A 22,224-nucleotide genomic window follows, 5' to 3' on the forward strand; every position below is an offset into this window, starting at 1 on the left:
TCTGCAACCTTGCAAGAACCGAGATGAAAGCTTGCTTTGGTTAAATACATTCAGCTTAAATTTTGAAGGCAGAACGGCAAATGGGTTTGTGCTACTGAAAAAATATACAAGGGGCTTTAAGAGGGTTTAAATTCACCTTTCGTCACCAATCTAGCACAGATCCCTGCGGATTCACTGGAGCTTTGGGAAGCAAGATGCAACTGCACCTGAACTAATACATCTTGATGGGGCATAATAGCCGGAGCTGAATCGGGAAAAATACCCAGCACCTTCTTACTGGTGTGCAAGCGCTGCAGGCAGCAAGGAGCAGGGAAGAGCTGGAATTCAATCTACTGAAAAAGCACATTACTGAGACCTACAAGCGCCGTCTGACAAGGTTTTGGATCAGGAGCATGAAAAGCTTGCTTTGTTTTAGTAATAGGCTATTTTGTTTTATTAACAAGCCTTGTTAAAGTCTTCACATTCTGGCTGAGATTTACTTTGGCTGTAAACTGGAAACGACTGGAATGGGACTGAGCCATGCTCACAGAGAATTAAGAGAGAAATCTCTCCAAAGCACTGAAGGATGCTAGAAGGTGTTGTTGGAGAGCAGGGCACCTGCAATCCTTGTGGCCGGCAGGAAGACACAAGACTGAGGCTGAATCGAGCAGCAAACAGGGCGTCACCAAGGTGGCCCTAAGCACCTGTGCCCACCAGCAATGCTTCCTTTGCAGGTAAAAGCTTCTGGACCTGCCAGAAGGATTTATTTCCTCCACAGTGGGCTGGAAGCTCTGCAGGTTTCCCTGAGGCACTGCTACAGGGCAGGTAATGTGCTACCCATGGGGGTTCGAGATTGTGCCCCAAAAGCATGCTCTCCTACCGTCCCTCACCATCCGTATGGCTGCAGGACCAGAGCACGCAGAGGACCCTTCCTCAGGGTGCTTGGTGGGACTGAGAGGGCCTTGTCCATCTCCAGCATGAGGCAGAGATGTCTTAAGTTTCTTCTTAAGGAGTTTTAAGCAAGAAACAGGGGGGACACTGTTTTGGCATCCTCCTTACCTTGACTCCACGTGGTCCTGGATAACCAACGGGGCCCTGAGGACCTGGTGGACCCTGGGGTGAAAAAAAGGCAAAGAAAAACACATCAAGTCAATGCGAAGGTGCAGCAGTAAGGAGATTGTGTGGAAAACAAATATCCCAGCCATCTGGCTGCTTCAGACTGGGCGGAAATGGCAGTGACCATCTGAAAACAGCTCAAAATAGCACCGAGTGCTACAGCAACATCACTTGGAGCAGGTGCACTCAGCTCAGCCAACAGCAAAGATCCACACAATGGGAAAGGATGAAGGAAAGGCAGAGCAACAACTCGGTACAAAGGGATTTATACATAAGATCAATGACTTGTGTTTTGGATTGAAAAAAAAAAAGAACAGGTCTGAGAGAGAAGAACATGCTCTTCTGCTGCCTCCCCTCTCCCAAACCATCCTGGTTTCGCAGTAATGCTCCAGCCCAGATTGGGCATGACACGGCTCAGGGCGATGATCACCGGATCAGAGGAGTTATTGCTCGAGGCACACGGCTTGGATGCTGTCCTTTGGCCTTGGCGACGTGGCAGGGAGGTGCTCACAAAGCTCCTTCCTGCTACCAAAAGCTGCCGACCACCAGCGCTGCCATGAGCTGTGCCGGACACAGCACCCACCAGCGCCCTGCGGGTGCTCCATCACCACCCCACCACCACGCTGTCCTGCCTGCCAATAAATCACACTCTTTATCGAGCCCAGTTGGCTCTTACTCTCCTCAATCAACCAGCTAAACAACTATTCTCTCACTTCCTCCAGCCTGAGACAAGCACTTTTTCCAGCCTGACAGCCCAGCGGAGCCCAGACCCCGCACAAACATCAAGCCCTGCCCCAAGATCACGGCTGCTGGAGAAATAACTCAAGCAACAAGCCATGTGCCGGCCCTGCACCTCCACCTGCTGACTCCCTGACATTTGCTAAATGTACCCCCACACCACCACTGCCCGGCTTCTCATATTCCGCAGCTGTGAAGGTTTTGATTTCTCGGCCATGAGGGATGGCAGCAGGACAAGGGGCACAGCCAGGGCTGCGGCCGCTGCTCTGCACGGGGCTGGGGGACTTCGAGGCAGCCGGGCTGTGCTCCGGTAAAACACTTTTGACAAATGCAATGTTTTTCAACCGAATGGGACGCAGAGGGAACGCAGGCGGTAAATCTCCCAGACAGACAGACACCCGTATAATTCAAGGGCTCTAGCCCGCGGCAATATTCTCAAATATATTGTTAGAGAGGGACTTCAACCAAGGGGAGGGGAAGAAAATGGAAGGCCAGGAATACAAAAAGGGTTATTTTCTGCATTCCCCTGTGCCACAACGGGTATTTATTTATGTCTGCTTAGGCTTCCCTGCACAGTTTCAGCTTTCACATCAGCTGGGCACTGCTTGCCAGGAAGGAGGGCAGAAGGGACGGTGTTGTGCTGGATTTCAGGAGCAACAACTGCTGCATCACCAGAAAAATCGCAACTGCCCCCTCTCCTCTCCTGCCACCAAAGCACCGGAGAGAAAATGCTTCAACAAAACCACTACAAACACCTTAATGGAGATCTGAGGGCTGAATAAGCTGCAAATCTTACAACACCCCCCTGAACCTGGGGCATTTTTGGGGTTGTCACAGATGCTGAAAGAGCGCTTCGCTATTTCTGCACCTCCCTTTCCCTGACCTCGTGGAGAAAGCTGAGTAAAAAACAGCACAACGGAGAGACCCAAGCAGATGAGCTGGGCTCAACTTCTGGCATTGTTTCAGTGGGGTTTGCTTGTCCCCAATCCATGCCCTGGCAGCTCTGTCCCCCCGACACATCCCTGCAGAGCCAACCCCGTGCAGCACACGGACTCATCCCCAGCTTGCACCCCGCTCCTGCCCGGCCTTGGCAGCGTTGCTGTGTTGGCCAAGAATGTGAAACTGCTCAACGCAGCTCTGCTAGCACAAGTTCTAGTGCTGGCAAACGTCTTCTTGACAACAGTTTGTTTTATTTTGGGAAGAACCATGACCCGTAACAGCGAAATCTCGCCCTCCTACAAGCAGCAGCTCCAGCAGCTAGCTGGCTGCAGTGCCTTCGTGCCGCCCTGGCAATGGATCTTCACTTTTAAGGCTAATATTAAATTCTTAATTTGTATTTTGCGATACTTAACAGTAATGAGGATCTTTTTGACACCTACCTGACTCCCCTTCTCTCCAGGAGGACCTTCCTTGCCAGGATGACCCTATTAATACAAGAGACAAACAGAAGATAAAAATGGGTTTAGTGCATGCTGAACGCTTTGGAAGCCAACAAGCTCGCTCAGGCAGCTATGATTTATTTGCAAGACAACAGTTGCTCTCCAGGAAGCTCTTACTGATACAAAAAGCCCTCTGAAGCCAGCATTTTCCAAAAGAAAGAGGATTGCATTTGGTCTGTGTTGCTGTTCTTAGATATTTAAACCTTCTTACCCTTTACCTCCTTTCGGCAGACAAGCACAAACCATTCTGCAATATTTTTCTCATATTTGAACATCTCAGTGCATTCAGCAGCAAGCAGCACACACATTTTGCAGATGGAAAAAAAAAAAGATAAAATTATCTCTGTATTTAACAAACTTGTCAAGATCACAAGATGCCCAGACTGGTCAGAGCCCCTCGCATTAATTTCCTAATTCCTGGAGTCGGTTACAAGATCTCATGACAAAGCCCCAGCTAACCTGCATCCCTGTCAGACGCTGGCTGGCTGGATGCTGGCCAGCATTCCCCTGGGGATTTGATGCTGAATAACCCAACAGCCAAGAGCCTCCACCACATTCTCATTCACAGCCTTTAGGAGCCTTTTGCTGGGATTTCAATCAGCAGGAAAAAAATGGTGCGAATTGCCTCAGGTATAACAGGAAGGATTAGTGAGAAACTGGGGAAATCCTTGAGAGAAGTTCTGAGTGATTTTTCTACTGCAGGAATCGAGATGGAGCAGGGTCAGAAGATGAATCTTTGTCTGGCAATGCAAACAAAAGCAATAAACCCTCCGTGAGGGCACTCGCTGCACTCCCCAGGACTTTCTTTTTTCTCCCTTTTTATTTATTTATTTTATTTTAAAGGAGATGAGAGCACATCCAGCTGCTCTAAGGCCACTAAGACCTTCTTCACTTGGTAGTTTCTTTACATACAAAGTCTCCTCTAATACTCAAAATAGAGCAATATAACAAGTAAAATCACAAGACTATTTTCCATAATCAGTCTTCATAACAGCAATGTCAGACAAGCAGGAATTCATAAAACAAGCTGGTTTAATAAAGAAACAACATGACAGCTGTCAGCTATGCGTCAATAACATGCAGAGAAAATACAATCTGAATTGGCCCTGTGATTTTAAACGGCACCAACAGCATCAGTGCACAAACGGGGGTGCATAAGTGCTTGCCTTTGGCTCCTGACATCTGCCTGCAGCCCGGGGGAAGCAAAATGGAAGTGCAACAAGACTTCAGAAGCACCCGTCCACTCCACACTAAATCATCACCGTTTGCAAAATGCCCATCTCCATTACTGTTACTGAGATCAAAAATTGATGAGCAACTTGGTTGGCTCTTGCAGCGAGATGCTTCAGGCCCTCGGGGATTTGCAGACGCCTTTCAAGACCAATTTCTATAAAAGGCACACAGGCAGGTTTTGTCCTTGGGAAGAGCAACCCTTATGCTTGCAAACCTACACCCTGCTCGCAAACGACGTGGCTACCAGTGTCAAAGGGCCAGCGTCTGGGCACAGCCGTGCACGCTCAGCCTGCTGATCTCACACAGCCTTCAGCCTGCACAGAAACAGACCCAGCCAGCGCCTTCTCCAGCTGAAGCTCCCTAGAGGCTGCTGCAGGAATTTCACATCGAAAGCTTCAGCCTTCGAGATGTTCCGGGCTTTGCTTTAGCTGCTCTATTGACTCAGCTAACAATTGTAAGGATGTTTGAAATGCCCCTCATAGGAACGATAATCCCAGGGTGGGAAATGGATTTTTTTTATTTTTTTTTTGCCATGCTTTGCATTTGCATCAGTGGGATGTAACTATTTTACATTTGTCACTTGTAAAATCAGGTGTCTCTGAGGTGTGCAAAAACGAGATCAATTTTAAAGGCCAGAGATTTTAGTACCAACTTTTAGAGGAATGAGCAAAAGCTGTTTAAAGAAGGATTAGGAGGAAGCTGCAAGAATATCGTGCTGATATGCCATTTCAGCCTCTTATCAGTGTTCTGCAGCAGTGCCCAGTGGTCCTGAGCGAGATGAGGACCACCGTGTGCTAGCACTGCAGTACACACACACACACACGAGACCATCCTTACCTCGGTGAGCTGCCAGCCTACATAAAACATAAACGAGAAGCAGGAGGAGGAGAAAGAGAAGCCCAGAAAGACGGCAAGAATTGCCCTGTGCTACACTGTGAGGCTGAGCAAAGCTCAAAGCCAACTCAAACCCCTCAGCCCAGGTGAAACGTGGGCAGGCTGCAGGCTCACATACTTCACAAGCCCACGGTGCACCCAGGAAGGATGGGTGGGTGCAGGATCACCCCTGCAGTCCCTGTGCCAAGGAAAGACCTGGGAGAGGATGACTTACCGGAGGACCGTCTGCACCAGGCATGCCAGGAAGACCGGGTTTGCCCAGAGGCCCCTAAAAAAAAACAGAAAAATCATCAGCTGCAATAGCCAGAGCCCCCAGAGCACCAGTTTTGCTTGCTTTAGTCATGAAAGGCTGCAGGGAGGTGGGTCTATTGGGAAAGCTGCCACGACTTGCAAGGAGTCTGCAAGGAATCTGGGATTCCAGCATCCCAGGAAGGTGTGGCAGTAGTGCCAGCACCTTACCCAGGCCTGGCAGAGCTCAGAACAAGACGTTTGGGCACGAGGCTGGGAACAGAGCCCAGGGCTGGGAGCAAGTGGCTGCCCTGAGAAAGGCACCGCGCGTAAGCACAGGTGGGAGCAGGTCAAAGCACAGGAAATACCCACCCTTTGGTGACAAGTGCAGGAAGATTAACAGGCAAAGGGAGAAAATCAGGCGTGGAGCTGCCCCCATGGACTGCACCTTGCTGCTTTAACGTGGGGAAGTGGTCGCTTTGGTAATTAAGCAGTCCCCTGATTTCTCACGCTATTGAGGAGCGCCACTGCTGCTGCAAGTGCGTGACTCAGCACTAAACCCGAGAGCCCTTTATCTGCTGGAATTGCTAATGTGCTCCTTCACTCTTCCCCTGCTGATCGATAATTTCAGCACGCTGCGGGCTGCCAACATGAGCAGGGAGCTCTCCCGCACGCGTGCTGGATGGATCCCCTGCCTGTGGGAGCTGAACGAGCACCCAACAATAGCTGCTTTGTCATCTCCGTGGGCAAAAACGATGCCCTTGCTTAAACCCTGATGGCCCCAGCACTGCTGGGGGAATGAGGACAGCAGCTACTCCACGTCGACAGCGATGGGAAATCAGAGAGAGCTGGCATGGGTTGTGAGCGGGGAGGAGGCAGCACGAGGAGACCTCGGCAGAGCGATCCAACCCCCAGCTCTTCCCATTACCATCCCCATCAGACTTCCAGGCACTTAGCCCGCAGAAAGAGACAATTTTCAGCCCTCTGCTAATGTTTTGCCATCGGCTGCCTTCAGAATGTTTCTGTTAAAGTAGGAAATGAATGCAAATATTATGAATTCGAGGTAAACTGCATTTTCTTGTCTCTCTTCTGTCTGGAATGAGACACATTAGACTTTCATGGACACGGCTGCAAACAGATGTTGCATATGGGGCAAAGGAGCAGCTGAAGCAGCAAATGCATATTAATGGCAACAGTTGTCTTAAGTCAGAGCTGTGGCATTTTAACCTACTTTCTCTCCTGGGGGACCGATGGGGCCTTGTGGACCTGGAAGACCCTGCGAAAAGAAAAACCTAGGGTCATTAAGGAACGAGTTATTCATTCCAAATGCATTTTGGCAATGTCTCAGCCAAGCATCATTCTAGTGCCTGCGACGGCTGGGGATTTCCCCGGCTCCATTCATTCTCAAAACGCCTTGCACCAGCTGATAAAACCTCATTTTTGTAATTTCATTTTCTCCCCCGGGGAGCCATCCCGCCTCGCGGTGTGCAGCCAGGTTCATCCCCACGATGGGAGCGGAGCCGTGCCGAAGGCTGACAGCAGGACTCGGACATCTGCGTTATCCTTCTGGCTCCCAGCATCTGGATGGGGGATGCTGAAAGTCAGACAGGAGCCACAAGATGTGGCTCGGCTGATGAGACTGCTTGGACCTGGGCTTGGCTTTGTACCGTGGCAGTGAGAGCCAGGTGAGAACAGGAGGGATCTGAAACTGGGAGCGTTTTCAGAAGATTTTGGGCCAGCAACATACATGGAGCCAATTCCCAGCAAATCTCCTTATTGCTGGTCCATCTATTTCTTCCAAACCAGCATTCCTGTGTTTTCATTCCATTTTTTTCCCTCTTACCTGAGCACCTGGGTTGCCCTGCTGGCCTGGGGGGCCCGGCTCACCTTGAGGACCCTGTGAGGAGGCAAAGGAAGAGCTGAGAGCAGGAAAACAGTGAGCGGAGCTGGATGCCTGAACAGCATCATCCCTCTTGCATCTCAAACCCTTCTCTAACCCACTGCTGGCAACCAGGAGCTCCTGGGCATTGAGCACAGCTTCCACTCCATGGTGGGGCAGGAGGAGTGAAGTTATTTCACTGCACACACACTTCTGTGCATGGCCACGCTGCCCAAATGAGCTGTGAGGGGCTTTAGTGCTGCCTAGCTCTGATCAGGTTGTTCTGCAGGAGTCCCTTCAGCCTGGTAGAGCCAACGAGGAGGCACACGAAGATTTTTTTCCCCCTCAGTTAAACTACAGTGCTCCGATGTTCATTAGAACAGCACACGTCTTGATGAGAATGTTTGATCTTTCACGGGGAAATAATGTGTAATTCCATCAGAAATTATAATAAATTAACAGCCATTTGCTGGTTTGCTGTAGGAAGATACTCTCGGTGGTTTTCACAGGCCCTGATAGGAATCTAGACCAGGCTAAAAAGCAATTAGCAAATCTAATTTAATAGAGTACATTTTACACTTCACATATGCTCTCTCTATATAATATCTGAACCGTCTGTAAAACTTGCAGTGAAAACTTACCACATTCCCCTTGGGACCTGTTTGTCCATCCATACCAGCCACACCCTGGGAAAGGATTGAAAAAACAGCATTAAGAAAATATCTGCATATTTCGCACCACAAAAGCAGGGAAAATGCAATAAAAATAAGAAAACATCAGGAGGCCCTTTAGACCGTGTGGAAATGGAACAATTTTCTAAAGGTGTTTTGTTAAGCAGCCAATTCTATGAATCCAGCAAAAATTAACGCTTTAAAGAGTCATTTTGGTATTTTCCCACTGGTTTAACCTGCCTGAAAAAGCAGAATCAGCACCAGATGAAGAAATCCTGGCTACGTACTGCAGTCGGATTGCTTCCGACAGCGAGCAGACTGGTAGTAGCTCGTGAGAAGGAACAACTGGACACAGACCTCGCTCGGGACAGGAATGCATTGTTCAGGTGAAGCCAACGAGGCTGTGCCAAAATGAGGATTTGACCCAGATTGTTCTTAACAGTGTTATGGACAAAGCAAAGCCTCCAAGGCCAAGGTTTCCTCAATAACAAAACAGGGCCTGTGCCAACAAAATAATCCCCCTTGTAACAGAGGGCCACAAAAAAAGGCACCCAGGGTCATGCCTGCCCTGATCATCTTCAATGATGGTGTAACATGGTACATGGTCAATAAAGACCTGCTGGGGCTTCTGTGTTCACCCATTTGCTCTAGGGCACATTAGGTTATCCATTTTTAACAGCATGCTCATGTGAGACCAGTTTTGGAGCAGATCCTGAACCCTCATTTAATTTCAGCAGACTAGGAGTTCAAAGTGAGGATGTCTCCACATCCCACGAGGGGTTAAGGACCTCACCACGGTCACCATTAAAACCCTGACCCCCTCAGCTCTAGCAGCAGCCCAGGGTCCTGTTTTTAAATCCTGGGACCTCAGTGAGCTGCAGTGCTTTGCAGAAGGAGCCCTTACATCAGCACTTCCCTGGCCAGCAGTGCACGACAAATAGGGTGGCTGCCTCCTGCATAAAAACTGCACGTTCTTGCCTTGGCTTTTGCCTGAAACCTGAACAAATTGCTTTAAAGGGTCAACACCCTATAGGCAAAAGTTAATAGCAAAGCCACTGCGTTAATAGCTCTCATTCTGCCCTCCCAGGCTGAGCTAGGCATTAACTTCTACTTGGGTGAGCCAAATTTTGGGATGCCACATGCAGAGGTGACAGCACTGAAAACAGGGCAGGACACAGCCTTTGAGCAGCAACTTTTATGAACACGTCTTCTCATGGCACAGACATACAGAATCATGCAGATGCATCATCTGCTTGAACGACTAATTGGGGCAGGGTGGTTTGGCTGAGATGACCCAGGAAGGCAGCAGCCCTGGGAACTTACCGGTGGCCCTGGTGGTCCTGGTGGCCCCTTCGGTCCCAGCAGTCCTCGGGGTCCCTGTTGGAGCAAACAAGCAGGGTTAGTGCATCCCGTGCTCCCCCATGGGTGCCAGGCACTGCTCTGCCCAGCACAGCATCGGGGCTGGCCACGACCCTACTGGTTTTGCAGTAACAGCAGCTGTCTGGGTTAAAAAATCAGTAAGAGAAATCCTGCGTGCATGCACCCTTGAAATGCTTTTTGTCAAGGTAATATCCATGCATACAGTTATCCCTTGGATTGGAAGAAGGCCCACTTCAGCCACTTTTTTTTAATTTTTAAATAATTTAATCATATTCCTGGATTACCCTGTAATGCACACAATGATGCAAAACGTGTCACAGCCAAGTCATTCCAGCCGGAGAGCGCCGTGAAGAATGAGCTTATTCCACTAATGGATCATTAAGGTTAGCATTTCTAAATCTCTCCAGATTTAATTCTGGTCATTGACAATCTGTACAATGAAGTAAGGCTGGAAAAGGTTTTAAGCCTGCAGCATAACAGTGCATTTTCAAAGGCATTTGGTTCTTAAACCACACCTTGCCATTCCTAGCTTTCTCACCAGATGAAGCCTAGCATCATCTTCAGGGAAATCGGGGAGATTTGAGTATTGCATTGATGTGTCAGGAGAACTGTATCCATGTGAGAGAGTGAGTCTGACAGCTAATGCTTCAATGTACTTTTCCTGACTTTGCAAACCCCGCTCCAGCAGCCCCTCTACCTGGTGAGTTTGCAGCAAAAGGAAAGGGAGGGGGCCTTGTGTGCCCACCTGAGTGCTCAGATGCAGATCTGGAAGCTCATCTTTTAAATTCAGGCCCTTTCTTCAATTAGAGATGGTAAAAGGACCCTGGACATTTACAAGGCTGATGTTCATTCACTGTCACGGAGGAAAACTGTTCTTGACTGATGGGCAGTTTTATCTGTCTGCCCAAATATTGCACATCCCTTTTTATGACGCAGAGGAATTAAAATGAAATGTTAGAGGACAGAAGAGCAGACATTATGAAAGGGTCTGATCTCAGAGGCCACGGGGATTTTGTTCCTGCAGAAAAGCAGTTTGCAGTGCCAACGGGATGCATGGGCACCGGGCCCTTCCCAGCCACCGGGGTCCTGCAGGGGCTGGGGCTTTGTACCCTGAGTCCCAGGAGAGCAGCTCCTTGGCTGATGCTTGTATAAATCAGCTATGGGAACTGGAAGGAAATGAGGCAGGATGAAGAGGAACGAATTTCTAAGTCACACCACTAGTATCAGTTACAATTAAATTTGGTAAGACCCTATTTTGGCTCAGGGCAGGTAAAAACATGCAGATCTGGGACGTGTATTTATGACCAGAAGTTTCCTGTAATGCAATTTAAGCCTTTCCTCTGGCCATCACTGATATTTTTTCTTGTATGGCTGCTATAAAAATAAGCTTCCCTGCATGCACGATCATCATTTAAGTTCCTCTTTTGTTACTCTGTTACCTGAGCATATAAATGCTTTTAAGAAGTTAATAACCCATAAGTTATTGCTTAGACATGTGCCGAGGAGATAGCTGGGTTGATTAATCTTTCCCAGAAGTTAATCAGACATCTCGTCTATAATTTAGTTCCAACGAGTCCGTAAATGCCAAACCTTCCCTTTCTCATGTGAAGTGTGTCCAACACTTCTCATCAATTACTCTCGGGCCACCATGCTGGGCCGCTCAACAACAAAATAAGACATTTTGAAAGCAAAGCTGATGGCCAATGATAGATAGTTAATGTTCCTTTTATAACAAAGGAAATGCGTTTGGGATACTATGAGCAGCCAATGACTGTACTACACACAGAAATCAACGGTCAGCCAGAAACAGAGTTCATCATTGCCAACAAAATCAGAAATAGTTGGTGCTGGGGACAGAAAATGCCTTCAGAGTCTTGATTTGAAAACCCAGCTGTTTCTTTTTGGTGGGGCGCTCCCCCAAAACACTTGTCGGGATTGTTCAGGAGGTTTTTGTTCAAATCATGAGCATCTCCTTTTCACCTTACTCTTGATAGGAACTGTCCCCTTTGCTAGCCCTGGCCTGGCTGCTCCAGCATTAGCAGCAGCATATGGAGCTGCAGGCCCAGACACTGACAAACTCTGCAGATTTATAAAGTTCTGTGTGCTGTGAACAGAACACCAGCCACTGAGGTCATGGCAAACATCCCCTTGTGTTCAGTCCTGCTAGGACTGCATCCTAAGATTTAGATGGGACCACTCACACTTCACTAAACTAGGGGTGCAGGTGATGAGCTGCATGGCTGATTGCTGCCGTTGCCCCTGCAATAGCAGACAAAACCATTCCTCACTGCTGTTTGCTACTAACACTCACAAAACTCACATTTCACATACACTCAGCATGCACACTTCACACCCCAGCCCACTTACCTGACTCCTAAAAAGTCCAGATGGAGGATGCATGCAGGAAAAACGAGAAACCAGCCTAAGCTAAGCTTTACCTTTAAAATGACAGGGTTTAAATTTCAAATATTAGCCACTGAGCAAATAGAATCACCGAGAAGTTTGCTCATCAGTAATACAAGATCAGAAAGCATCTTCTCTCCTCAGTAGGCATCTTGGTGAAAAAAGTAGAAGAGAGCTGTTAAGGCAAAGAGACTCCCAACCATTCACTTGGATCTTCAAGCAGGAGAAGCTGCTCCCTGCAAGAACTCGGGGGTCTTGATTAGCACCACAGGAGCTGCCCCATGGGACACCTAAAGCACCCTGATCATGTCCAGCCCCTGACCAAAGCGGTGCTGCTGCACACCGAGCCCCAGGAGGTACTCACAGGCTCTCCAGGCAGCCCTCGGGGTCCAACTTCTCCATCATCTCCCTGCTCGGCAGCGAAGGCACAGAGGGAAGCAGCAAAAGAGACAGAGCAAAGCAGTTATATTTCAGTCACATCACAGGTGTTTCATTCTTGTTAAATAATAATCACACCGAAAAGCAGCTTCCCTGGAGTAATAAAAGGGTAGCCGTGCATAAGGAAGACCTCGTAAGCCGCGAGACTAATACTGCGTGTGCAGAATTTACCGAGGATTAGAAATGCTGTATGGATACTTCATAATTCATGTCAGTGTTTATAAAGATGGATTTTGCTAATAGCCAAGATACTGTAGGAACAATTCGGGCCATGTGAGTCAATAACCACAAGATTTAGTGCCTACTGAAGGGGAGCATGGGAGCGCTGCCCGGGGAATTTGATTTAGCCAGATTAACCCACTGGCTCCTCAGATAAGCCAGAGCCATCAAAGGGGTAATTCTTCATCCCTCCACACCCAGCTCTTGTTGATGCCCACCGATGGTGCTTCCTCCAAGTCATTGTTAAACCACCTAACTCATGAGGCTCCCCCAGGGACACCGTATCACAACCCAGCACGCCCACACCCAGGAAATCAATCCTAGCAGCCAGCCCATGCAAACCCTCCTCTGCTGCTGATAAAATGCATTCTCTTCCCCTCAGCCATGCCCTCTCTTCCCCTTACATGGTTTCTCTTTCTCTTTAGGATTAAAGTTCTCCAGAAATTTGTTCTTTCCCCCAAAGATGCAAGTTAGGTCTTTTCGACTTAAAAGCCCTTTACATCCACGACTAATTAATCCTCACAACTTTGTGGTCAGGAAGGCATTATTATCTGTGCTTTACAGATAGCCAAAGGTGGAAAGAGAACATTGTGGAGGAGGATTAGAGCCTGGGAAATCCATACTCCTCCAACTGAAGTGCACACTTCCCAGAACTACACATTCAGCATTTGCAATCTCTTCTCTTAAACCGGCCCTTCTAGGCCTGTATCGCTTAGTTTGAGCTTTGCTAAAGGCCTTGCAATTATCAACTGTATGGTGTTAAAGTGAACAATTTAATCTTTGATTCCTATGTCTATCTGGACTCCCTATTCCCCAAGTCGTGCTGCAATTTGCCATATCTTAGAAAACAAGCAGCACACATTGTCGATGACATGATTTTTCGTAACAAAAACAGAGTTTTCTGACCAGATACTTAAAATGCACATTTCTCATCGCTTTTCTTCCTCCCATCTTGCTCTGTCTGCCCCATGTCACTCTCATCCCGTGGCACCATGCTGCAGGGACGAGCTGCTGCTGCTGCTGCTGCTGCAGGGGATGGCAGCAGGCAACGTGTGCCTGGTGCTGCCATCGCATCTGCTTCTCGTTTACAGGGCTCAGTTATGAATTCAAAGGACTGCTGCAGACACAGACAAACTTACCCTCTCCCCATCCTCTCCGGGAGCCCCTGGGGGTCCGTGGGGGCCTGGCTCGCCCTGTGAAGGAAAGGCAGAAAATCCTCAGAGAAGGTGGACACAGTCTGGCAATGGAAAACATTGGGTAATAGTGAGAAACCTAGCAACAGGCTCGCCTTTTCTGTCTGCACCATGTGCTGAGGATGCTCGTATCCTCACTTTCCTGTGCATGAGGCACAGGATTTACTCATGACATCTCACTAGGGGTCTGGGAAGCAAGCAGATACTGTGGCTCCTTCAAGAAAAGGGGACTCGGGCTCTGCACACAGATATTCCTTCACCCAAGGCATCCCACTATCCCACATCTCGCCAATTAAGCATCTCTCTCAGGCACTGTCTTCCCTTTCCTCTGTAGCTTGTAATCATAATGCGATCTCTGCTGCTCAAGAACTCCCCAGCTTTACAAACTAATGGTTTAACTGGGGAGACAGTGGCTCTCTCTAGGGAGAGGAGGCAGCCTACCAAAATAACTAGCTTCTTGCTTTTTTCCCCATTGTTTAATTATAAGCCAAAGTGAACGATCCCATTGTGTTTTTGGCAGTTCCCATCCACATCTGCACTAAAAGCAGGTTTTGCTTCTAATTTTTCAGTCTGCATTTTATTAAAGTGATCCCCCCCCTCCACTTTCAAGCAATCCCAGAAGGATTTTGCAGCTTCCCAGGATGTGAGTGCTGTGACTGGGAGCAATGCTGTGACATCCCACATTATCCTCCAGGACACTCTTGTTCTCGTTGCACTGTTCTGGCTCATCCCCAGCAATAGCTGCCCTCCTCCCAGCCATGTCCTCCTGCCAAGGTTTCATTACAGACTGCAGCCAGGAAACAAGTGGAATATAACTTACTCTATTTCCCTTCTCACCAGGCAAACCAGCCAAGCCATCAAACCCTCGGTCACCCTAAAAGAAAAGCCAGGTTAGTACACGTTTCCACCTGCTGTTGAATATCTTTCCAATTTGTTTCCTTTCTGTGTCAAGGAGGGATTGATTTTCTCCCTCAGACATTCAGCCTTCACCTCCCATCAGACCAGCGATGATTTCAAAGTTATAGATTAAAAAAAAAAAAGAAAAATACTCAAATAAAGCCATTTTACCTCCTCCCTTCTCCTCCAGCACCTACAGACTTATTATTTTTCCATGTGAATTCCGGAGTCCCATCATCTAAAGCATCTCAATTCTGGACAGGTTATTCTAGTGCAATTTATTTCATTTTATTCCACAGAATTACAAATGATGACCCACTGGTAGCCAGCTGGGCACCAGTATTCCTGCCGACAGGTCCCCAGACACCACCTTGGCCTCCACCACAACCCATCCCATACACACCCCTCTAATCCTGGCCAAACAGGGCTTTGGCCATGCTGGGGAGCACGATGCCAAGGCCAAAATAAGGAGCTGTGCTAGGAGGGCGGGCGTGTTGCTCTGTGCTTGGCACCACGCTGGGAAAACAAAAGTCGTGCGGACACACTGAGCACACAGCTGCTCGCTCCTCACGTCCCCTGCCCAGCTCTGCAGATGTTCTCGAAGGAAAGGGGCGACTCTTTGGGAAGCTGAAGTGTGAGGAGGAAAAATTAAAACCCCAGTAGTTCAGACAGCTTCCTGTGGCTCAGACCAGTGTGGGTCCCCCAGTGCTGGGATGCAGCCAGGTCCTGGTGAAACCCAGCAAGGCACAGCAAGGCTTCTCCTCTGCACAGCTGTTTTTCCTCACTGAATTTGTGCCCGGTGCCAATTCCTTGTATTCTGGGGGGAAATAGGGGCAGGAATGCACTGAGACAGACTGTCTGTGAAAGTCTCAGCTCTTTGGAAAAGGGAAGTCCCAAAGGCATCTGCAAACTGTGGGTGATGTTGTCACACAACACCTGGCACAGATAAAAAAGTCCCATTTTCTTTGTATAGTGGGGAACCCCCTGGTCAAAGGGCACAGCACACACTAGTGGTAAGTGGAATGAGCACCACTCCTTCCTTCCACAAACCTTTTACCTATGAACGAAGAAGTTGGTTACGTCAGAGCATTTTGGAGGATAAATCGACCTGGCCAAGGCTGACGGAGATGCACCAGGGTAACTGATGGCTCCTTCGTTTTTGTCAGCTCAGGGGGCGTTGCTCTGGCTTTGCTCACAGCAGATTTAGCTCGTTTCCAGAGCTGCTCATTATTCCGTTTTCCCTTCTTCCCTGGCATCCACTCCTTGGAGGGCAGTTGATGCTCATTAAAGCACTTTACTGGATAAATGATTTGCAGCCTCCTGTCTCTGTATCAAAACCCCCCATCTTTTTCAGCTTTAAGTATCTACATAATAAAGTACTTAAAACCTTTAATACGTGATTCCCTGAGCAAACTTTCTTTGCATTCAATTTCAGTGGAACAGCTCCTTCCTTGCTTGATAATACCAGCAGATCACAGCTGAATGAAAGGATTTTGTCTCAAAGATAAATACAAGGCATTAAAATTCCTCACCACGCCTTCTACATTTCCTCACCCACTTAATAGGTATTTTTTGGTAGTTATATTTCAGGATATTTCCAACTGCTCATTCATGTTTGTTTTTTGTAATTAGGATTCTGAAGTATTTGTTCTACAACTGCAGCCAAGGGAGCATGTTTCATTCTTAAGGGGATCCAGCAATTTAATAAAGTTGCACCAAAAAAAAAAAAGGAAAGAAAAGAAAATACAATCTCTTGCTGTTCTGCCTTCTAGGTGTGTGTTTAATTTCCCTCAGCTCTCAAGTGTGGAGCCCACACCTTCACAGGAGTTGCTGGACCGTTTCAGCCACCTCCTCCAAGCAAAGAGGGCTCCTCCTGCAAGGGTCCTCCCGTTCCTGCTTGCTAACCAGCTGATGCAAATTCCAAAAACACACAAAGACGTGACGCTACCTTTGGTCCTGTCTGGCCTGGCATTCCCCGGGCACCGTCACTGCCAGCTCGTCCCTGCAGCAGAGAGAAGCAAAGTCAGACACAAGGGGTAAAGTAGGACTGCAGAGACATCTGCTCTTTGGTCTGTGGCTGAGCAAAGCTTTATTGAAGCTAAAGCTTGCCAGCTGGGCAGCGACTTCCCTGGGCAAAGGGAAAATGTTGCTCTGTTCTTGCAGCAGCATCCTGGGTCAGCCTGGTGGGCTGGAATATGGCAAACAGCAGGGAAGCTGGTTCACAGCATGGACATTGGGATACAGTCATCAATTTGAAAAAATTATCTTCCTTTACACTTTAAGATATGCTTATGCCGATGTTCACAAATTGAAATGAGATAAAAGTTTATGAAAGCCGGATGTGAGTCACACAAAAAACTTCTTAATTTCTTCCTCTGGTAAGCTTACACAAAGAGCTGGAGGACTCCGTAAAATAAAAATTAGCATTTGTGCAACGGGAATGTCAACAGAGCAAGTGAGCACCGCTTCTGCCAGCTCAGATACCCCCGGGGACCAGGTCCTCTCATGCTGCAAAGACCAGGACTGCCCGAAGCAGCCCAGGGTGCTCCTGCAGCTCCCACCCCAGCACCGTGGAGCAAAAATCTGAGAACTAAAACATGGGAAGCATGGACATGCAGCTCTTCCCATCCTCCCTCCTCCCTACCCCAAGCTCTTATCCCCGCGTGCGTCTGCCCAGCTGGACCGAGAAGGCCTGGACCAGCCCCTGGCTGGCCGCCAGCCCACGCTTGTGCAATGCTCTCAGCGCTCAGGAATTGCTTTGGCCGCGGGACGAAGCGCTCCCGGGACACTCACCCTGCGGCCTGGCTTCCCTGCCGGGCCGGGAGGGCCCTGGATGCCTCGTGGACCCTGTGATGCAACGAGGAGAGAGAAAGAAATGCCGTCAGCCAGCAGCATTACAAACAGACCCCGTGCAGCTGGCCGGAGCAGCGGCCCCACAGGCATCCCCAGCCAGGCCCCATTGGGGTGGTGAGGGTCAGAGGGGTGACAAAACGGGGTGACAAAACGGGGGGTGAACCCCTCGAGCAGAGACCGGAGTTCAAAACACACAGGGGAGATGCAGGATTGAGCATGTCTGGATGGGAATTGCATGTGTAGACCCAAAGGTAAGCCTTCGCCCTGTGAGCAGCCCTGCGCTTGTCATGGGCTCAGGGTGGTGGAGACAAATCCCTGCCCCCCCATTAGAAAATTTCCCTTTGATGCAGGATTTACGACTCCGGAGGACAATTTTGTGAGCAATAAGGAACTCCCCACACTCCAACATCTCTCATATTTACAAGGCCACCCACACCACATCTCTTTTCCAATGTTTGTAGCCGTGGAATGGCTGGGGCCATGGGGAAGGCAAGAGGCTGGCCCTGCACCAAGGAGCCCCCTGCCCCTCAGCAGCCTGCGGGACCCCCCCTCACATCATGCCTCTGGGGTGCTCACAGAGGGCCCTGGGGGAACCGAGGGCCTTCAGGACCCCTCTGTGGATGCCTTTGCAGGAAAGGAGAACCACCTGCAGAATTTTACCCTGCTGGCTTGGAATTATGCCTTGAATCTGCGCTTGGATACTTGAAGGGACATTTATAGGTGGAACAGATGTTCCCACACCTTCCTGGTTTCACCTTGCATTTGTAGGCTCTGAGCTGCTCCCCCACAGCAGCCCCTGAAGCAAGGCTGGCTGCTCCACACCTGCATTTCCCCAAAGCCCCCACAGCCCCCCGATCTTGCCATACACACCTGAGGCCCCATTTCTCCAGCTTCGCCCTTCAGTCCTCCACTGCCCGGGGGTCCCTGTGGGCAGAGAATGGGATTCACTGCATTTTGCCACAACAGAACCAGAGGGAAGAGCCAAAGGGCATTAAGGAGAATGAGAGCAGGTGCTGAACCAGTGCCAGCTTCGTTCTCTCGTTGCTTCTTTACTCACCATGGGGCCGGGCCGCCCGGTCAGACCCATTGGGCCCGCGGGTCCTCGCAGTGCCAGCTGAAACAGAAAGAGAGATGCTGCTTTAATTGTGTCCCTGTGTCACTGCCTCAACGGGACACAGCCACACTGCACCACGAGCTGCGTGTTTCCTGCATGCTCTGAGAACCAGGAATCCTTGCAGCTATTTCCATAATCTCAATAAATTTGATCAACTGATCAACTTCTTCTTGCTTCCACAAATGGGCCAAACCCCTGGTTGGTGTCGGTCTGCTGAGGGAATGTACGGACCTACAGCCCAGCTGCCTGCAGCCCCATACAGGTAGATACCTATAAACACCCCGGTTGAGACCCATGGCAGATAGAGAGCCCAGATTTTCCTGCATTTGAACCCTTTTCCATCAATACACACAAACAGAATACAATGGGCACTTTTAGCAATAACCTACTGAAGGTAAATGACAAAATTTTACCCAAACAAACTACAGGGGTTTGCTCACATCCTGGTTTAGGAGAGCTTTTTCTTTAGGAAACTAGCAGTTTAATTTTGGAGGATTTTTTCTTTTTTTTTTTTTTAATTACTACTTAGCATCTTCCAAATAGAACAATTCAATTTGCAATGGGGGGCGTTTAGCTCAGTAATTAAGGAGTCATGTAACCATGCATCAAGTCGATAATTTCCGTGGAGGGTAATGGGGCCGTCCACAGTTCATAACATCACTTGGACAATTTGTTCCCTCGTGACAATTCGACACTTTAAAAGAGTTGTAATTATCTGTGTATAACAGGAATTAAAATCTATCCGTGACTGAACTTGGAATCGTGTAAATATTGCACAAATGCTGGATTATGTGGCATCTTTTTACAACTCCCCATTAAAAGGGAGCTGCTCCGGAACACTGCTGGCTGGGACAGTGTCTACTTTCAGTGTCTACTGAAAGCCAAATTTTAAGGGAATAAGTCAACCTAATAATGCAATTAACAACACCACCCAAAAAAAAAAAAAAAAAAAAAAAAGAAGCACTTCCCCCTGCAGGACTCTTTTTTCATTCCTGCCACATCCCATAACTTCTCCACAGAAAAAAAATTATCTCCCTGTCCACTTCAGTATCAGGGTTTTCAGCTGAAATTGCCTGATGATAGGTTGATGTTTGTCAAGAAATGGATCTTTCTGTTTATGGAAATTATCAAATTTTCATCCACAGCCCAAAAATTGTCCAGGATTTGTTATTTTTTTCATTTTTTTCCCAACGTTTTACTGAAAATTAAACAAACAAAAAACACACACACACATACACAAAACAAAACAGAAAAGAGAATTTTCTTGGGGGGGATACTTTGCTTTTTCAAATCAGTCACTATTTTTGACAGGCAGCAGAAAACAACAACAACAACAACAAAAGTCTGAGAAAGCAGATGCTTCTCATGAAACGTTCATCTGGTCAAGAAAAGCAATTTCCCAGCAAAATAAATGCTGATGGAAAAACTGTAGGCAGCCTGGAAATTAAGACTGACGAGGTAACACGAGAATCATAATCCACCAATATCATTCTCAGAGTAAGGTTAATGGATAGGAAAATGCAGTGGCTGGTGGCATCAGGGCCCTGTGCTCTGCCTGAACATGAGAAAAATTGAACTCCTTAGTTAAAGGAGAGCTGGATGGAAAGCAAAATAGTCCCAGCTGAGCCAAAGCCCTCATTATAAACCCAAAAGGGCATGTGTCACCCAGCTGGGTGGAGATCCTAAAGGACTTTATTTCACTCAAGGGTGAAAGGAATTGCTTTTTAGCCCATCAACAGCATCTGAGCTACGAGACCCAGCTGCCGGCAGACGTGGGCTTTGGATGCTGGGAAGCACAGCTAAGCTATGTCCTTTGATGGCTGCATTTGGCTGGAAGAGAACCAAAGCGCCCCAAAGCCATCCCCTTTCATTTTTGGCCTTGCTAAACCATCTTGTATTTTTCCCTTTACTGCTCAAAGCCAGGATCTGGTCCTTCCTGGACAAGACTGGGGCAAATAAATCAGAAATGCACTCAAGGGGTCCTCACATTTTCCCTTCTGTTGTAATTGTGCCTGCTGCTTTTCTGCTTTTAACGTGCTAATGATCAAATGTAACCTCAGACAAGCACTCATGGAAGGGAAAATTCAAATCTGTCCTGCCTGGAAATGAAGTCTTATTTTGAACAGCTGAGGATGGAGCCTTATACACTGACATACTCATCCAGCTAGGGAACAGGAGTTGTACTGGGAACGTGCATGGCCCATCTTGTTTCACCAGTGAGCCTAAATAATAAACACGGCTGGGGATTATGTGATCATTAATCAATAAGGTCATTTGACAAAGCAAAACAAAACAAAAAATGGTGTAGATACTCATCACGTATTTTCAATAAATATATTAAAGGAAATTGCAGGCTGCCTGCTGAGATTCATGGAGCTGGGAACAGCTTACATCTGTGACATACATTTAATTATTGAGTGAGATTTGCTGGAAAAAAAGAAAGAAAGAAAGAAATCCCCTACAGCATATGCCACGACTTTTCATATAGATTCTCAAAACTGTCAGCATAAACAGCAGAACGCTGCAGCAGGTTTATGTCTACTTCCATCAGCAGAAAGCCATCTCCAAGGTCCGTAGGTAATTTAAAACTGAGTTTTTAGAGCCTGGCCCGTTGCTGGTGCTCAATAAAAGGCCAAGTCATCCAGGTGTCATCACCTCAAGCCATGCAGCAATCCCAGCTCAGACCTAGGTCATGAGACTGTTACCAGCATGGATGCTGCAAGCATGGAGACATCTCCTCTGAGAAGTTTAATCTTGTCTTCCTCATCAACACAGACCTGCTGCAAGAGCCACCCCGCTCCCCTTCACTTACCCTGGCCTGCTGCAGGATGGCTTGGGCTTGGGCCTCCTGGGCCGAAACGAGCGGTCCTTTCGAGCCAGCATCTCCTCCTCCGCTAAAGCGGAACTGATGGGAACAAGACAGAGAAAGCAGGTCACGGGGTTGCTGTGTCTCCATAATCACGCTAGCCTGGTTCCTAAATAGCTCTGTTCAGCATGACTGCCCCAGGCCCATCGGTGTCCTTCCAGACCACCCCATTAAGCAGCGCGCTCTCGGGTCGCCCAGCTCGCCGGCGCACACGGACTGTTTCCCATGGACATAACAGCACAGCAAACGCTGCCAGGTCAAAACATGCACAATAGGAGGCCTTGCAGGCTTTGAACTGTAAGGACCTCACGCACCACCGCTCAAAACTAATGCCGAAGCTCTCACAGGCCTGAGAGCCCCCGTGCAGATGCTGGTGGAGATGGGGTTGTATCGGGTTATTGGGCTGGAGCTGTCTCGTGGCCATGGGACCGAGGCTGCCTTTCCCAAGCACGGCAGCATACTTCAGGGAAACTCATCCTAATGTTTAAGCCATGATCCTTACACGCAAAGGATTTAAAAAAATAATGATTATTTTTAATTTTCCTGAACTTGAAAGGGAAGGAATTGTTTAATGTTTTCTTCCGTCTCTTCCATCTCCAGTTCCTTAATTGCACGTGTTTTGGGGTTTTGCAAGAGGAACTCAGCAGAGTGCAGAACCTACTTGGAAGGCTCTTTCACCTCGAC

General features: G+C 48.3%; 1 protein-coding gene across 2 annotated transcripts in view; it reads right to left on the minus strand.

Moving 5' to 3' along the window:
• COL5A1 (collagen type V alpha 1 chain) overlaps nucleotides 1-22,224 on the minus strand; it is a 147,750-nt gene that overhangs the window by 41,683 nt on the left and 83,843 nt on the right. For both annotated transcript variants that reach the window (XM_068656510.1, XM_068656509.1), the window contains exons 13-27: nucleotides 21,487-21,579; nucleotides 18,618-18,674; nucleotides 18,431-18,484; nucleotides 17,501-17,554; nucleotides 16,656-16,709; nucleotides 14,631-14,684; nucleotides 13,757-13,810; nucleotides 12,325-12,369; nucleotides 9,501-9,554; nucleotides 8,148-8,192; nucleotides 7,471-7,524; nucleotides 6,859-6,903; nucleotides 5,614-5,667; nucleotides 3,213-3,257; nucleotides 1,039-1,092 (exon numbers count right to left, since the gene is read on the minus strand). In XM_068656510.1, the coding sequence (XP_068512611.1) occupies nucleotides 1,039-1,092; nucleotides 3,213-3,257; nucleotides 5,614-5,667; nucleotides 6,859-6,903; nucleotides 7,471-7,524; nucleotides 8,148-8,192; nucleotides 9,501-9,554; nucleotides 12,325-12,369; nucleotides 13,757-13,810; nucleotides 14,631-14,684; nucleotides 16,656-16,709; nucleotides 17,501-17,554; nucleotides 18,431-18,484; nucleotides 18,618-18,674; nucleotides 21,487-21,579 (816 nt within the window). The remainder of the gene's footprint in view (nucleotides 1-1,038; nucleotides 1,093-3,212; nucleotides 3,258-5,613; nucleotides 5,668-6,858; nucleotides 6,904-7,470; nucleotides 7,525-8,147; nucleotides 8,193-9,500; nucleotides 9,555-12,324; nucleotides 12,370-13,756; nucleotides 13,811-14,630; nucleotides 14,685-16,655; nucleotides 16,710-17,500; nucleotides 17,555-18,430; nucleotides 18,485-18,617; nucleotides 18,675-21,486; nucleotides 21,580-22,224) is intronic.

This window comes from Anas acuta, chromosome 20 (assembly GCF_963932015.1).
Source record: "Anas acuta chromosome 20, bAnaAcu1.1, whole genome shotgun sequence".
NCBI lineage: Eukaryota > Metazoa > Chordata > Aves > Anseriformes > Anatidae > Anas > Anas acuta.